Consider the following 18,600-nt stretch of genomic DNA (forward strand, 5'->3'; position numbering starts at 1 on the left):
TGTACAGCTGAAAACACTGGCAGCATTAAGATAAATTCAACAGAGTAAATAATTATTGATGGATGCAATAGTGGAAAACCGATTGGAATGGTTATTATAAAATATGCAGGGGTGTAAGATATGCAAAATGAACCATGGAAAGAGAAGGCGGGAAGTCATTGGATATTTTAAAGTTTGTAAAATGTTTATTTGAAATTGCAAAACAGAAAATTTAATAACAATTATAAAAAAAAGTCCCATTGTTTTTTTTTTTTTTTTGATGAGCATCCCATCATCCCTGCACCAGCAAAAAATTGCCAGAAATCATTCACATTTGAAGTAGCTTCCCTAAAACATCCAAACTTTTTGCTTGATATTCAAGCAATAGTTCCCTCTGCTGGGGAGTTGTAAGGAGAGCATCAAGGGACACATATTATTTCCTGCATGCCAGTCCGGCAGTTAGGATGGCAAAATATTATTTGGTGAAATCTTTAAATTGCTTTCCATCTTCCTGTCAGTGATTGCAGCTCTGATGTTGTTTCATAGCCCTTTAAGCAGAGAACGATTTGTGGGCAGAAATTGTATGTACTGATGGATGCTGTGTTGGTCCAGCAAAGGAAACTAAAAGAACTTTCAGACTGTCACTATTTGGAGATGAGATTCAGTCACATACTTCAAAATTTAGGATGGAATAGTATACTTGATTGGGAGGTCTTGAGCAAAAAACCTTCTGCCCCAAATATCAATTTTTTGCAATTAAGGAAAGTGACGGGGAGATGCCCTGGAACATGTGGGAAACCACTTGTGTTGACACATCATCTAACTTCCCTGAAAACACATCATCTAAATTCCCCACAAACAAATTAAGAAAGAAATCAAGAAGAAAAGAAAGCAACAAACAGGTAATCTGTGAGTGCCTTCACTCAGGCTTGTCACTCAAATGTCATCTCACAGAAATAATTACTCTTGTCTTCTGGCATAGAATACAGAAATAACTATATACTTAGAACAGTTCAAAATTGGTAAACCATTGGATCTCACAAATCTCCTACTGTATATGCATTCAGTGATAAAAATGGGGGGGGGGGTCATTTGAATCATACGTCATCATTTTCAAAGAGAGGGAGGTTCAATTTACCCTACACCCTTCAGTTATCATGTCCTCCAGTTGCAGCCCCTGAACTCTATCATAAACAACAATGTCCTTAAAAATACGCTTTTCCCTCTCCTGCAGATCTGAAACAGGACATGCTTTTTATGGTTATGGAAGTCCATCACAGTATTTTCAAAGATTGCATTAGAATTTTTCAATGCAGGCAGACAGATTTTCTAAACACTGTCTACAGGAGTAGATGAGTTTCTGCACTATATCAGACTGAACAGCTTGATCTTTGATCTGCAAGGAAGGAGCTGTGAACTAGTAACCAAGTTCAGCATCATGTTGGGGTAATCAAAGTGAAGGAACTGAGTGAGTCCCCTACTAGTATACTTCTCACAGCTGGAGCTGTTTCCTGTTATAGTCCTCCACAGCCTATTCCTCACCCAGCTTCTTAAGTAATAGAAAGGAGGACTTGGTGTGCTTTCTGGAGGGAAGTTTTGCAAAGGCCAGTTCCTCCTAGAAAACACGAACTTTCAGCATCACATTTTTTGTGCTCTCAGGACAATTCTCTAAAGCAGGCAGGTAAGTGAATGACTCTGCCTAACTCTGCATAGGATTGAGGTTGAGGATAAGAATGATAAGGACAATATATTAATATATTGGGAATAACGCATTGATAGTCAAGACTTGGTATTCCAGAGTGCTAAAGTTCTACATAAATGTGTAACAGGCTAGAAAATAAAAGTTAAGCAGCTGTAGAATTTTGATGGTGTGATCCTCACTGTTGATCATAATGATTGTATCTGACTTGTATTGCGGTGCCAGTCGGCAGACTCAAATCTTACTAAATATTATTTTGAACAGCATATTAAATTATACCAGTCTAATACCCATTTTACATGTGATATCACAGCACTGATCATAGTTTATCTTGCAACTGACCATACAATATTTCCAATTTTAAATAATAATAGGAAACAAAATACACACAGAGATGACTAATACTATGCAATACTGGATTTGAATATTAATGTTGTGTTGTAATTGTTGTAGCCCATCCTGGGACTTTATGGTGAAGGGAAGGCAGTAATAATAATAATAATAATAATAATAATAATATAGTAATGGATTTTGAATACAAAGTGATGCACTTGATACTGAACATCAGACGTCTCTCATGTGGGGTAGATTGAGATCACAGATCTGATACTGATACAGAATGACTCCTGAGAGGGGAAGGCTGCTTAGAGAAGGATCCTGCAACTGGTGATGTTATATAGATAGAATTATCAGCAGCAATTGCAACAATTATTTACTACAGCTGTTGCTCATACAGCACTCTCAATACCTTGCTTTTCATAAATCAAAAAGACAGCAGCTGCACCTCTGCATGAGTGTCCTTGTGAATTTTCTAGTGATTTACATTACGGAGATAGGCACTGCAACGTTCCACACAATTAACTCTTTGCAACATTCAAACTCAGTGATGCACACTGAACTCTCATGTGGGGCCTGGCTATGTAGCAATTGTGCTGGATTCCACTGGACTAGCTAGCAGAGCAAGAGAGAGTTTATACTGTCAGTCCAAAGAAGTATCTAATCACAACAGGAAGCTATTGCAGTAGAAGCTCCCGAGCCAAACAATTTCTGTTTCCTACCAAGATGTCCAAATTTATATTGAACTCAAAACCACAAATTAATTTATAAATCATACAAAAAATAAGAATATTGGGGCAGAGGCGTAGGAAGGGGGGTGGGGGGTGAACTGCCCTGGGTGTCATCGCTGAGGGGGAAGCTTGGGAGTTGCGGGCGGGAGGCGCGCCCAGGGTGACATTCGGTGCGCCGCCTGCCTGCGACTCCTAAGCCTACCCCGAGGCATTGATGGGGGGGGGGAGGTGACAATTTTTTCTCGCACTGGGTACCACCTTACCTTGCTACGCCTCTGTATTGGGGAATGTCACTATAGATTGACTTTTCTTTGCACATAAATGAGACAGCCTGGATTTTGATAATCTATTGAAAGACGTAATCTCTCCAGTGTTGGCTGTTTCCCAGCATTAAATCAGAGAACAGAGGTCAGTGCAGGAAAATATTTATGCATGAAGCAGCCCATAGTTTTCAGCTACACTGGGTATTAATGCAGACCTCAGGAATGAGACTTGCATGGCAGACCTGCTAAAGCAAACATGCTGTGCATCTTGGGAAAGAGGTGTGCTCACACTTCCTATTGCAAGAACAGCAAAAGCAACGAAGTTATTGGCACAGATTTCCCCACATTGCCATAAAGATGAAACTTCACACATGTAGTTTTGCTACACAGACATATCCTCTCCACAGGAAGAGAGCAAAACAGCACGTATGTATGTTTCACAGTGGTTATGACAGGTGTTTCGAAGTTATCACATAAAAATAAACACTTGATCTGTTTTCACATATGATGGTGTGCAGTATATACCAGATGTAGCCAATGTGGTGCTCTGCAGATAATGCTGGATTACAGCACCCATCATCTCTGACCATTGGCCATGCTGGCTGGGGCTGATGAGAAATGGAGTCAAAGGCCAAAGAAGAGCCCTGGTGTACACAGATATCAATTTCCCTACCATGGGTAGGTTCATATTGCAATGGGAATGTGTGGTAAGTGAGGTGGTCCTCACAGTAGAAAGATGGTTGTTATTTTGGGGTAGGATTCAATTACATACTGGCAAATTCAAGTTGCACATTATGATTCATCAGGAGGTCTTGCACAATAAACCAGCTTCTCAAAAAGATCTGATTTCTGTGATAAGGAACGTGATGAGAAAAAATCCTAGAAAGGGTTGAAGCAATGTCATCTCACTTATGAATGGCCCGGCATTCAAATTGCATAGCTGGGATCTCTCTAGACTCTAGCTACCATATCTATGTTGCCATAAAGTTCCGCTTTTGTATGGAAGGAAGCCTGGTTAGTTGCATCAAATCAATGCATTTTTTTGGAAAAGGCAGCCAAGTATATATTCTCATACCTAAGTGACGCGACACCTCAGACTGGGGCCAAATGTCTCTCTGGACATTGAGACTTTCCCCAGGCCACTTTCCCCAAGCTGCACCCTCAGCAGTTTTCCTTTGTGCCTTTCCTTAAATGCCTTTCCCAGAAAACTCCGTGCCATTTTCTCTTCACCCCATTTGTGAGATAAGATGGCGTCCGGCACGCTTCTACTGCGCCACTGGACGCCCGTGCCGATAGAAAAAGCGAGCTCCCTCAGCTCTCTTAGCAGAGTCTTTGCAGCAGCAGAAACTGTTGCCTTGTGTGTGGATAATAAATCAGACCAAATGCAGGCCTTTTGCTAATCTCCAACAGTCTTTTAATGAGTAGAAAAACATCATAAATTAGCCAGGCAAGAGAGCAGGCATCCTTTCGCCTCTCAGCCGAAAATGAAAGAGAACTCACACACAAAGAAAGATTCCCGTATGTGAACATAACCACGCCTCAGAATGACGTCACACAGAACTGTTTAACCCTGTAAGTTCTTATTCTCCTCACACCATTTTCCACTCCACCCCACAAAATAGTCCGCAGCAGAGATTTAAAGTCACAAAATATGCTACAAAGTGAAGGGTGGATATATATAGGCTGTTAGACCTTTAAAGTATGCTCTTCCAAGTGAGTTCCAACATGTCCTCTTAAAAAAATATTTCCAAATTCTCCCTCTTTCCCCAGCATAGGAAAAGACCAAACATTTGGTAGCTTAAAAAATGATTTACTAACAAACTCTCCAAAGGTCAGATTCATGTGCGTTTTCTTACACCAAACAGAAAAGTTGCACAGGCAGTAAAACGTAGCTTAGTTACAAAGTGATAAAACTTCCTAAATCCTTACCAAGAGGTTGGTAAAAGCCATGAGGCTGAGCTGCAAACCTCCTTACATGCTTAGTTCACAGGTAGAGTAAGGCTAACAAAGACTTGATTGCCCATTTCCTTCCAAGGTAAGGGGAAGTAGCATAGCTAAGTCTGACTGGACAATTAACCCCTTCATGAATTAATCAGACTTAAGTATTTGGGGTATATGAGGCTGGTTATCCTATGTTCTCCTTAACATGAGAACTGTGGGAATTCAATATTAACAATGGACTACCTCGCAGGCAAACAGTGAATGAAATGCGACATTTTAGACCAATGGCCAGGGCACATTTAGGCCACTCCAAGGTGATTGTGGGGCTTAAGATACCAATATGGAGCCGTGTGTGTTTTACTTCTGGTGAGCTGTAACTTTTTGAAGCATTTTGAAAATGACAATGGTAAATCTGATCCATGTATAACAGATACATAATCTCTTGATCTTAATGAACTTGATCATGTGTCTGTTTTGGCTTCAAACTCTATGCAGGTCCACAGCAAGACCTCAAGGATGGCAAATACATTTGTGCTTTCTGATTTGGATCTTTCGGACCTAGATCTAGATGCTAATTACAGTGACTACTACGGCACTTTCAACCCTAACAGCGTAGCAGCAAAAGCACCCTGCGGAATCGATGTTATGCCACCTGTGTTCAAATACCTAGTGGCATTCATCTATGGCCTGACATGCCTTCTGAGCCTGGTGGGGAACTCCTTGGTGGTTCTGGTGATTGCCTACAGCAAAGGAAACCGTTCTGCCACAGATGTTTATCTTCTGAACCTTGCCATTGCCGATCTCCTCTTTGCACTCACCTTGCCTTTCTGGGCTGTAGATAGAGCGCATGAATGGATCTTTGGCACTCCCATGTGCAAAATCCTGTCACTCCTGAAGGAAGTCAACTTCTACAGTGGCATCCTCCTGCTGGCCAGTATCAGCATGGATCGCTACCTGGCAATAGTTCACGCTACTCGGGCAGTCACTCAGAAGAGGAGCTGGGTCAGATTTGTCTGCGTTGGCATCTGGCTGCTCTCCCTCATCCTCTCCCTTCCTGTAATTATCTTCCATGAGGCTTTCTTGCCAACTGAGAAGATGAAATGGGTTTGTTATGAAAATATTGGATGGAATCAAACATCTGACATTCGGGTGAAACTGAGAATCCTGCCTCAAACGTTTGGCTTCATTCTTCCCTTGATCATCATGCTCTTCTGCTATGGTGTGACGGTACACAGACTCTACCAGACCAAGAACAGTCAAAAAAAGAAGGCCATGAAAGTCATCTTGGCTGTGGTGCTGGTCTTCCTGGTCTGTTGGCTGCCCTACAATATTTCTCTGCTTGCTGATACCTTGATGAGGATGGCAGCTATTGCTGAAAGCTGCAGCCGCCACCGCAGCATCAATGCAGCCCTTTCGGGTACTGAAATCCTGGGATTTGCTCACAGCTGCATAAACCCCATCATATATGCCTTCATAGGTCAGAAGTTCCGGAACAACTTCCTGAAGATCCTGGTCACAAGAGGCATCATCAGCAAAGACGCCTTGACTCGATTTAGAAAGGGTTCCTCCTTCTCATCCACCTCTGGCATCACATCTACAACTCTGTAATAGGCTGGGGGGGGGGGAGAGAAAAAAAGGGAGAAACAGAACACTCAAGACAGAGTATGTCCAGCCACTGTTACGATGAAGGTCTTTGTAGACTTCAAGAATCAGGTCCAATAAGATGATACCACTGAAATGCTAAAAAAACCAACTACTATTTTGCCAATATTAGTGGAGATTCAGCAGTGCTAATACAGAGTTCCTTATAAACAATGTCCAAACAATCTCCTGTTCTCTTACCACCATTCTGTCTAAAGTAGAATGCTGTGACAAAACTTTGAGTGGATGTAGCCATCATTTTTATATGTGGTTAAGTAAAAATGTGATATATAGAGAGTGGGCAAACTACATTCCCTTTCTACTTTTAATTCATTATTTTATAGATCTGTCTTTAGTATACTTTAAATCGAATATATTTATACATCTTGATAGAAATATGTTTCTGCTGTAAACTGCAGTGCTATGCTTAAAGTCAGTCACGAACCCTCTAGCAAATGCTTTAAACACATCCTTTGGCACAAACAGTCCTGTTTCTACACTCACATTAATTAGAAAACAGATGTTTATGTTTTTTAACACTTTATGGTAACCCTTAATCTTGTAACAAAAAATAATTTGAATTCTGTGTTTTTTTTCTATGCAACTGTTCTTCATACTATGCTAAAATTAAATATTGATTTCTGTTCTAATTTTTAAACACCTATGAAAGCATTTGTATGCTGCTAAGCTTTTGCTGACAATATAGAAAATATCCTTCCGTAATTCTTAGTTGACCTCTGATTTTATTTTTTCATATGGTTGTTATCACGTGGTTTTATGTATGATTGTTGTAAACTGCCCTTTTCCTGAACAGAGGTTTATACATATATTTTTTATATGTAAATAAAAAATAAAATAAAAAAAATATACTGTATATGTCAGAAAGGTAGCCCTGCACTGCAAGCAATATTGAATGTTGTTAAGTTTTCTTATGAACTCTTAAATGTCTTTTCTTTGTTGTTGTTTTCTGAACAAGCAATAATATCTTGTGGCATCCAAAAGAATAAAAAAATGCATAATGGCATAAGCGTAGGGGTGTGTGTGTAGATTCAGGGAGGTCAGAAGGAAATTAAATGCATACAGTACGGAACAGCAATTGCATCATTGGCAATGATTTTTCACAAGGGCAGTCCCCAAAAAGTATAGGCTGTATTAGGAGGTGAGAAAAAAAATGACCCCCTCATTTCAGCTGGACGTAGGAACACTAAAGTTTCTATTTTAATTTCCAACTAGTGACGTATTTGCACATTTGTTAGACTTCATGTGTTCTATTTGAATGACTTGCTCTCAGTGCCTGTAGTTGATGCTTAATGTGTCATGCTTAATGACATCACTATGACCTGCCTCTGTGTGTCAGCAGTTGGACTGAGGAGGAATGTTGTGGGCTGCCCCCCTTCTTCTGAACCTTCCCAGGAACTGGAGGACAGTATAGATTTAGAACAGTGGTTTGCAGAAGGTCATAGTTCAGAGGCTGCAGAGGGGAGAAGCTGGGAAATATTGGGAGAGGAACAGCAGGAAGAAGAAACACCAAGGGAGAGACAGCTGACAGACTCAGTGTCTTTGGAGAGCATTCCTGACCTCTCCCTAACATAGGACCAGGCAAGCATTGAGGATAGTGGAACAGAAAACTCAGAGGCAGAAAGCTCAGATTAGCCGACGCAAGGATGACGTAGAATAGGAGAGACGGAGGGGTTGGACTTTACTCGGAGCAACGCCATTATCTTAGGGAGACTGCATTCTTTTGTGTCTCTCTGTGAATTATGGAATAAATTACTTGGTAAGGACTCCTCTTATTTATCTGCTTCTTGGCTGCCACTGTGGGAAGGATTGGATTCTCTAAAGCCTGACACTGTGGCATCACCGGGGCCCTTAGGTCTCAGATCTGGGCCCTGATACCCCAGGGTCTGGGATGCTCCTGACCTGGCAAATCCACATATAAATACCTTACAAGGAAATGAGGACGAATGCAAGATGAATGCTCGTTGCTGCATAACCACCCAACAAGCAAGTCAGAATGAATGCTCAACAAAGACCCCTCTCAGACATCCCTTTTTATTGTGCATTCATGATGATTTGATGGTATCAAGATGGTTATATGCAAGCTCGCTTTCAGCACCATTCACACTGGCAAACGTTTTGGGGCAGCTATACAGCTTTGTTTCCTTTAAATTTATTTTTATTGAAACTTTTCAGCATGGAACACAATAAAAAACAGATTAAGGTAAATAAAAATGTAAAAAAATAAATCCACAAAAAAGAAAAGAGAAAGAAGAAGAAAATACAAAGCCCTCTATCAGAAGTACAGTGGTACCTCGGGTTAAGAACTTAATTCGTTCTGGAGGTCCATTCTTAACCTGAAACTGTTCTTAATCTGAGGCAGCAAATGGAGACTCCTGCTGCCACTGAGCCGCCATCGTGCGATTTCTGTTCTCATCCTGAAGCAAAGTTCTTAACCTGAGGTACTATTTCTGGGTTAGCAGAGTCTGTAACCTGAAGCATCTGTAACGTGAAGCATCTGTAACCCAAGGTACCACTGTATATCTTGTCTCACATAAAAGGGGGTGGACCCTCCCAGCTCTCACCTGGGAGCAGTGGCGGAGCCTCATGCTCCGGCACGGGGGGGGGGGGGAGAGCAGGTAGGGGTGGGGCTGGTGCACGTTCCAGGGGCGTGGCGCGCCGCCCAGATGGGCATGACGTGTATCCTGGGGGCATGGCATGCCATCTGCAGAGGCATGGCACCCAGCACGGGCGGGGGAGCAGCTGCGATGGAACCCCACCGGGATCGAGCTGCCGGGGGCGGTGCGCTCCCCCACGCACTCCTCTTCCTCTGCCGGTGCCTGGGAGCTTCCCTTTTCCCAACCTCCCACCCTGGGAGACCCTTCCCTGTCTCTCACGCAGGGTTTTTCACCTTCCATCCATCACCTTCTTGTGTGTGCCCTCATTAACCCATAGTAGAGGACCTCAAAAAATAAAACAAAAGCAAAAGTGAAGTTGATAAAAGAAGAAAGAGAAATAGAAAACACAAGAAGTAAAGCTCATGAAAAATAAAAGGAAAGAGAGCAATGAGAAGGAAATAAATTGGACTTCTGATTCTTCATCTGTCCATTATGTATATAAACATTATTCAAAATATTCAGCATTCAGAATAGTATCCAGCTGTATTCCAAGGTAATACCACTCTGCTCATCAATCTGCTAGGCAGTATTTTTCCAATATTCAACCCCAGGTATCTCATTCATTTCCCTTTCCACACAAAATGTCCTAAAGGGGCTCCTCAATTGTTATTATTGCTAAAAGTCAAGAATAGTCTTCCTCCAGTCCAGTATAATGACTTTATCTCCAAGAAATTCCAACATCCATTATTAGAATAATAATCCATAATTAATAGAGAGTAATACTCCATGGTTATATACAGCTTTATTTCCAACGGATGCAGGTTCCATAGCTTTCTGCCTGTAATTTTTTGTAGCAGAATTCTGCAGTTTCACTTTTGTTGCACTATGTAGGCACGTCCAACAGGTAGATCGTGATCTACCGGTAGATCACTGGACGTCTGTGGTAGATCACTGGCTCCCCCCAAAGAAGCTCAACAAGTTTGGCTCCCCTAAAAATAAGCTCAAGATTTTGGACCTGAATCCCCCAAAAAGGGGGTAGATCACTGGCAGTTTTTAACTCTGTGAGTAGATCGCAGTGTCTTGGAAGTTGGTCACCCCTTCACTATAGCATAAGAGTGCCCCTCCAGATGGCAATAATGCAGTAACTCTAGGGAAGTGTCACAAAACAACGAATAAAGTGGAATGATGAGTGGACAGTCTGGTATAAAACCACTACTATTGCACTGTTATTGTGTCACTGACAGGCTGAAGAATATGCCTATGAGAAAACACCAGTTAGGGTGTGTGTGTGTGTGTGTGTGTGGGTGGGTGGGTGTGCGTGCATGCCGATAATCTAACCTCTGTATAAGCTTTGTGCAAGCAAGTCTGAATAAATGAATAGCTCATTGGCATGAGCCCTAAGTCACTTTAATTTTTTTTTTACATTTAGAGAGTGAGGTTAAGAGATAAAGGCAGTGGTGGAACACAAGTCTCCAAGCTTTACATCAATCTGCGTTTCTCCTGCACAGCCCTGGTTCTCAGATGTGGACCTCACAAATCCTGTTGTGTAACACCAAGAATTTGCACTACACGGTTGCAGTAGGAATTTGTGGATAGGCACTTAGCCATAATTTGATGGGAGGTTGGTAAACATCATTTATGTAGGGTTTACTCCTTATCCTTTTCTTCTCCCAAAATTTTTCCACAAGGCAGTGGAGGTTTAGGAACAGTGTTTTCCTTCTCCTAGATGAGCTACCTACCCAGGTTGACAAGCCCTATCTGCCTCTCACTTCCCTCTACAGCATGTGCAGAAACTGCCTTCTTGACCAATGGACCCACTATTGGTCTCATTCACTCAACCCACCAGAGTCTGTCTTCGCATACAGGGGAAGTTTGCAGGTAATGCACTGTGAACTAGTATCTTGTTGGGGTAATCAAAGTGAAGGAATTGAGCGAGTCACTTACTAGTATACTTCTCACAGTTGGAGCTGTTTCCTGTTATAGTCATCCACAGACCATTCCTCACCCCGCCTCTTAGGTAATGTAATGAAGGGTTTGATGTGCTCTGTGGAGGGAAGTTTTGCAAAGGCCAGTTCCTCCTAGAAAACCCGAACTTTCAGCACCACATGCTGGTGTCCTCAAGACGATTCCCTAAAGCAGGCAGGTAAGTGGATGTCTCTGTCTAACTTTGCATAGGACTGAGGACATGAGAATGATGATAAGGACAATATATTAATATATTGGGAACAATGCATTGATAGGCAAAACTTGGTATTCCAGGGTGCTAAAGTTCTAGATAAATGTCTAACAAGCTAGATGATAAAAGTTAAGCAGCGGTAGCATTTTGACGGTGAGATCCTCACTGTTCATCATGATGATTGCATCTGCCTTGTATTGCGATGACAGTCTGCAGACTCAAATCTTACTAAATATTATTTTGAACAGCATATTAAATTATACCAGTCTAAAACCCATTTTACATGTGATATCACAGCACTGATCATAGTTTTCTTGCAGTTGAGCATACAGTATTTCCAATTTTAAAGAATAACCGGAAACAAAATACACACAGAGATGTCTAATACTGTGTGCTACTGTGTGTTTATATATTAATGTTGTGTTATAATTGTTGTAGCCACCCTGGGACTTTGGGATGAAAGGCAGGGAAAATAATAATAATAATAATAATAATAATAATAATAATAATAATAATACAGTAGTAGTAGTAGTAATAATAATAATAATAATAATGGATAATTTTGAATACAAAGTGATGCACCTGATACTGAATTGCAGTTGTCTCTGATGTGGGGTAGATGGTTATAAGCAGATCACATATTTGGAACTAATACAGAATGACTTCTGAGGTGGAACAGCTATCTAGAGAAGGATTCTGCAAGTGATGATGAGCTATAGACAGCATCATCATTATCAACAATTGCAGCAACTATTTACTACAGCTGTTGCTGCTACCCCTCATAAGCCAAAAAGACAGGTTCCTGGCCTCAGAGAGCTTACAGCATAAATTTTGACTAGGGAAAACAGAGAAAGATGAAGGGAAAAAGATGCTGCTCTTATATTCTTAAAGGAAACAGCTAATAGTACACTCATCACACTCACACTCACACACCCCAAAAGTAAAGCTGCCTCCACAGGAGAGACCTGTTTATACAGGAAATCATTGTCAGGTATTCAATAGCAGCTGCACCTGTGCATGAGTCTCCTCATGCATTTTCTAGAACTTCGTGATTACACAGACTGGCATTGCAATGTACCACGCATTTTCCCCCGACTCTTTGCAGCATGCATCAGGGATACAGACCAAACTGCCATGTACTGCCTGGCTATGTAGCAATTATGGGGTATTCCATTGGACCAGCGAGCAAAAGGGAGTTTACAGTGTCAGCCCAGAGAAGCATTTAATTGCAACAGGAGACTATCCCAGTGGCAGCTTCTGAGCCAAATCATTTCTGTTCACTCCCATGTTACAGCAGCATTTTAGAAACAGAATGTCCAAATCTACATTGAACTCGTCACCAGACTAATTTTACAAATCATATGAAAGATAAGAATATCAGGAAATGTCACTATAGGTTGATTTTTTTTTTTTTTGCACATAAATGAGTCAATCTGGATTTTGAATATATACTGAAAGGAGTCATCTCTCCAGTGTTGGTTGTTTCCTAGCCTTAAAGCAGAGAACAAAGGTCCATGTAGGAAAAACTTTATGCATTGGGTATTAACACAGACCTCAGGAATGAGACTTGCATGGCAGACCTGCTAAAGCAAACATGCTGTGCATCTTGAGAAAGAGGTGTGCTCACACTTCCTATTGCAAGAACAGCAAAAGCAACCAAGTTATTGGCACAGATTTCCCCACATTGCCGTAAAGGTGAAACTTCACACATGTAGTTTTGCTACACAGACATATCCTCTCCACAGGAAGAGAGCAAAATAGCACGTGTGTATGTTTTGTGGTTATGACAGATGTTTCGAATTTATCACATAAAAATAAACACTTGATCCGTTTTCACATATGATGGTGTGTAGTAATATGCCAGATGTAGGCAATGTGGTGCTCTGCAGATAATGCTGAACTACAACGCCTATCATCCCTGACCATTGGGAAATGAGGAATGGAGCAAATGGGAGATGATATCCAAGATAAAAGGAGAGCACCATGCTGCCTACCTCTGGTGTACACAGATATCAAATTCTTCACCACATGTACTTTAGCCTCATAAAAGGAAAACATTGTGCATTAGTTGCTCCAGTGCTATTTTTCTAGAAAAAAATGTTCTGGAACTCACCATGAGTGCCTCCCTTCTTCTCTTATAATGGTGCCCACCTTAAAGGTGCTGGAACTGAGCTCCGGTGAGTTCTAGCTGAAAAAAGCCCTGGTTGGTCCTCAGAATAGACAATAAACCCCTCCAGACAGTTGCTATTCTAGGGAGAGACTCAATCACGTACAGTGGTACCTCGGGTTACAGATGCTTCAGGTTACAGATGCTTCAGGTTACAGACCTGCAGAAATAGTAGCTCGGGTTAAGAACTTTGCTTCAGGATGAGAACAGAAATTATGTGGCGGCAGCGGGAGGCCCCATTAGCTAAAGTGGTACCTCAGATTAAGAACAGTTTCAGGTTAAGAATGGACTTCCAGAACGAATTAAGTTCTTAACCCGAGGTTCCACTGTACTGGCAAATTCATGTTGCACAATTTTTGACCTTTTGTTATAGTATAAGGAAAATGACAGGGGAAAACACCATGAAGCTTTGGAGCAATGAAGCTTTGCATGCTCAGTAAACAGGTCATCTGGAAGCACCCAATATTTTCCAAATAATCCCCCTATTGCAGAAATTCCCATATGTTATTTTATTTTTTGGCTGCTTTAGTACCTGTGTGAACCCTTGTTGTGTGCAGGAATCACAGATATCCATGATCGATTACACATTTTTAAAAATAAGCACAATAAACACTAACAGAAATGAAAGGAAGGGGTATAAATAAAACTAGAGAAAACTTAAAAGAGTTTTGAAAAGGAGGCACAACCCTCTTGGGAACAAGGTAAAGGTAAAGGGACACCTGATCATTAGGTCCAGCCTAATGTGGCGCTCATCTCCCTTTATTGGCAGAGGGAGCTGGCGTACAGCTTCCGGGTCATGTGGCCAGCATGACTAAGCCACTTCTGGCCAACCAGAGCAGCGCACGGAAACGCCGTTTACCTTCCTGCCAGAGCGGTACCTATTTATCTACTTGCACTTTGATGTGCTTTTGAACTGCTAGGTTGGCAGGAGCAGGAATCAAACAACGGGAGCTCATCCCGTCATGGGGATTCGAACCGCCGACCTTCTGATCGGCAAGTCCTAGGCTCTGTGGTTTAACCCACAGCACCACCTGGGTCCCTTCTTGGGAACAAAATATGCTTTTAATAATTAAATTATGTCCCTGTTGCTGCAATCTATGGCCTCTGTGGAATGATAGAAAACCCAGTCTTTGTTTTCATTAGGAAAAGTAGGAGAAATGGCCACACATTCAACCTGCATAGTTGGAATCTGTCTGGAATTGACCTATCATATCTATGTTGTCAGAAAGCTCTTGTGTGGAAAGAAGCCTGGTTGGTTTTATCAAATCAATGCAATTTTGTGTGTGTGTGTGGAAAAGCCAGCCACTTATATGTTTTCACACACCAATGATGGGGAACCTCCTCCTGCAAGAGTCAGCTGGTTCCCCCAAGAGCTCAGGACCAAAAATGGAGCATCCTGATTTTGAATAGTGAGATATTGGAGGATATGGATAGAAAAAAGTAGATCTTTTTCCTCAGTGATCGCTCCCTGAATCAGCCTGAAGACAATTCCACTCCTGTCCCAAAGCAAACTCTTGTCACTTGTGGCAGAGTTTTCTGCACGCAGTATAATCTGGATTCCAAAGGCTACTCTGTTTAGCAACAGGTTTTGAATGGTAGCAGGAAATGGAATTGTTAGATGAGTGCCGGGTTCCTTTTAGCTCTACTGTTTGGTTCTTGTGTAACATTGACTGATATGCAGGATTTAAGATGCAGCAGTTTTAACTTTGTTAAAATGCTCAAGCATTTTGAGAATGGCTAAACTTAGGTTGGGCCCATATATAACAAATATGTATCCCACTGATCTTAATGAACTCGTTCATATGTCTGTTTTGGTTTCATATTCTACACAGGCCCAGAACAAGACCTCAATAATGGCAAATTCAGTTGTGCTTTCTGATCTGGATTTTCTGGACTATTATCTAGATGGTAATTACAGTGACGTCTACGGTACCTTTGACCCTAACAGTATAGCAGCAGCAGCCTCACCTTGCAGAATTAATGTTACACCAGATGTTTTCAAGTACCTAGTGGCATTCATCTACGGTCTCACATGCCTTCTGAGCCTGGTGGGAAACTCCTTGGTGGTTCTGGTGATTGCCTACAACAAAGGAAACCGTTCTGCCACAGATGTGTATCTTCTGAACCTCGCCATTGCTGATCTCCTCTTTGCACTTAGTTTGCCATTCTGGGCTGTAGAAAGAGCGCATGAATGGATCTTTGGTACTCCCATGTGCAAAATCCTGTCACTCCTGAAGGAAGTCAACTTCTACAGCGGCATCCTCCTGCTGGCCTGTATCAGCATGGATCGCTACCTGGCAATCGTTTATGCTACCCGGGCAGTCACTCAGAAGAGGAGCTGGGTCAAATTTGTCTGCGTTGGCATCTGGCTGTTCTCCTTCCTCTTCTCCCTTCCTGGGATTATCTTCCGTGTGGCTTACCTACCACCTGATTTCTACAAGTGTGTTTGCTATGAAAATATTGAAGGGAACCAGACATCTGAGATTAGAGTGAAACTGAGAATCCTGCCACAAACGTTTGGCTTCTTTCTTCCCTTGATCATCATGCTCTTCTGCTATGGTGTGACGGTACACAGACTCTACCAGACTAATAACAGTCAAAGAAAGAAGGCCATGAAAGTCATCTTGGCTGTGGTGCTGGTCTTCCTGGTCTGTTGGCTGCCCTACAATATCTCTCTGCTTCTTGATACATTAATGAGGTCTGGAGCTATTGGTGAAACCTGTGACCTTCGCAACGGCATTGATGCAGCCCTTTCGGGTACTGAAATCCTGGGATTTGCTCACAGCTGCATAAACCCCATCATATATGCCTTCATAGGTCAGAAGTTCCGGAACAATTTCCTCAAGATCCTGGTCACAAGAGGCATCATCAGCAAAGAAGCCTTGACTCGGTTTAGAAGGGGTTCCTCCTTCTCATCGACCTCTGGCATCACATCTACAACTCTGTAATAGCCATGCTTGTAAGGAGGCTTCAAGAGTCAGACTCACTAAAGTGATACCATTGAGATGCTTAAAAAAACCACCTGTATACCTTTGGGTATAGGGTGGTGTAGAAATAATAAAATAAATAAAATAAAAATAATCTGCCAGTATTAGCTTAGATTCAGCAATGATTATTGATGACACAAAACATCCCCACATGCTTGTCAGAAAAGCAAATATGTCTATTTTCCTCCCAGAAAGTTTTTGTGATTCAAATAATCTGAACATTTGCACATCAGGTATTGTACACCCAGAAACATGTATAATGTTCTCAAATGGAATTCTGTGCATTAAAACCAAGATGGCTACCAGGTTATGTCCAGTGCAGATAATATACAGTTCTTTGATAAATGATAGCCAAACAATATCCTGTATTTCCATAGCCAATCTGTCTAAAGTAGAATCCTGTGACAAAATTATGGGTGGATTTATATGCTTAACAAAAAATAAGATATATGGAGAGAAAACAAACTTAATTCCAACTCTATCACGAATTCATTTTTAATTATTCTTTTATAGATCTTTCTTTTGTTTACTTTAAAATTAATTTGTTAATACATCTTGATAGAAATATGATTTTGCTGTAAATTCGCCTGCAGAGCTGTGATTAGGTCAATGCAATGGAGAGAGGGTGGTAATAAGGAATAATGCACACAATGGCCTTTAGGGAAAAGGCCCGTCTCCATAACTTTTACCTGAAGTCTCATATTTCCCTAATAGTTAGGGTATTTTCCCATTACTGCTTAATCCAAATCCAGTGTTTCTACTGCTAGTTTTTGAAGCTGCATTCACACATTATTTATAATTAATCCTGTAGTTTCTTGACATACTGCTGTTTGCTGCAGTCCTCTCAAAACATTTGCTGTGTTTTAAGCTGCTAATACGAACATACCATGAATTAAGGAACAGGATGCATTGATCTGATTGCCAGAATTCACTTGTGTCAAGCTAGGTAGGTTCATTGTGCACATCTAGAGCCAGTGTCAGGGGCTGGGCAGAGGAGGAGGGGTGGTGGAGACTCCTTCCCCACCCTGACCCTTCCAGGGGGGAGGAAGACTATATAGATTCACAACAGTGGTTTGCGGGAGGTCATAGCTCAGAGGCAGATGAGGAGGAAAAGTTGAGAAATAATGGGAGAGGAGGAGCAGGCAGAGCTGGAGCAGCAGCTGGCTGACACGTTGTCACTAGAAAGCATTCCAGACCCACCATCTCCCAGAACCTGGCGAGCCTTAAAAGTAGGAGAGCAAAGAGCTCAAAGACAGAGGGCACTTAGTGGCACCCATAGAGGAGATGATGATGATGAATGGAGATTCACTCGGGACAATGCCGTTATCCAAGAGGCTGGATTCTGTAGCCTCTCTCTGTAAAGTTTGAAATAAAAAAGGACTGTAAGAAACCTTTCCTTGTCTTTATAGTTTCCTGGGCAACCAGCCGAGAGCTGCTGACAGCCAAAAATAGAGAACTGGTGACCTAGTGTGAGCTTCAAACTGTCTACATGGCTGTTGATGCATGATATTTCAGGGATAAAGTATTGGCCCTCTGCCTCTGCCTATACTGCCAGTGTTGTAGCTAGCTGTATGAAATAAGAAGGTCTGGCTGATGTTATGTAGATATGTATTCCTACAAATTCTAAACAGGTGACATGTTACCTTCCCTTATTATATAAGATGTTGGCCCAATAAAGAATCCTGGTTTAACTATTCAATCTCTCTTATATTTTCTACATGTACAGCATCTGATGAAGTTGTTATTAAAACACTAAAAACAAAAGACTTCTACAAGATTATACACTGATACCTTAAGTTGCATGTCTTATAGTTGGTCACTCATTTAGAAGTGCCTGCTGTAGAAGAATGCTTGATACCTATGCCCATTTTTTGGCATAGGTTTGGTTGTCTCTCAAGATTTCATCACTAAATTGAGTACAAGGGTTCCTGAGGCAGGGGCAGCAGACTTCATCACCATTTGAATACTGAGGTGACTTCACCTATTTTTTGATGTGATGGTTCCAAACTCGCAGATGACACTATCCATTTAAAAATCGCAATATTTTTTGTTTCTAAAAATTTCC

The 18,600-nt window shown here is 41.5% G+C and overlaps 1 protein-coding gene and 1 pseudogene across 2 annotated transcripts; both read left to right on the top strand.

Annotated features, from left to right (window-relative positions):
- Positions 1 to 5,448: 5,448 nt before the first annotated feature.
- LOC309337771 (C-X-C chemokine receptor type 1-like) lies at positions 5,449 to 7,356 on the top strand. Its single transcript, XM_081854599.1, has one exon. The coding sequence runs from the start codon at positions 5,466 to 5,468 to the stop codon at positions 6,555 to 6,557; it is 1,092 nt and encodes a 363-aa protein (XP_081710725.1). The 5' UTR covers positions 5,449 to 5,465; the 3' UTR covers positions 6,558 to 7,356.
- Positions 7,357 to 11,282: 3,926 nt separating this feature from the next.
- LOC309336832 (C-X-C chemokine receptor type 1 pseudogene) lies at positions 11,283 to 17,826 on the top strand (annotated as a pseudogene). The gene is made up of 2 exons (XR_014161592.1): positions 11,283 to 11,348; positions 15,381 to 17,826. The product of XR_014161592.1 is annotated as a C-X-C chemokine receptor type 1 pseudogene (transcript).
- The last annotated feature ends 774 nt before the right edge of the window (positions 17,827 to 18,600 follow it).

Source organism: Podarcis erhardii (assembly GCF_964252035.2).
Source record: "Podarcis erhardii genome assembly, chromosome: 1".
NCBI lineage: Eukaryota > Metazoa > Chordata > Lepidosauria > Squamata > Lacertidae > Podarcis > Podarcis erhardii.

Coding starts and splice junctions, on each gene's coding strand:
- LOC309337771 (XM_081854599.1), top strand. CDS start 5,466: ATGGCAAATACATTTGTGCTTTCTGATTTGGATCTTTCGGACCTAGAT.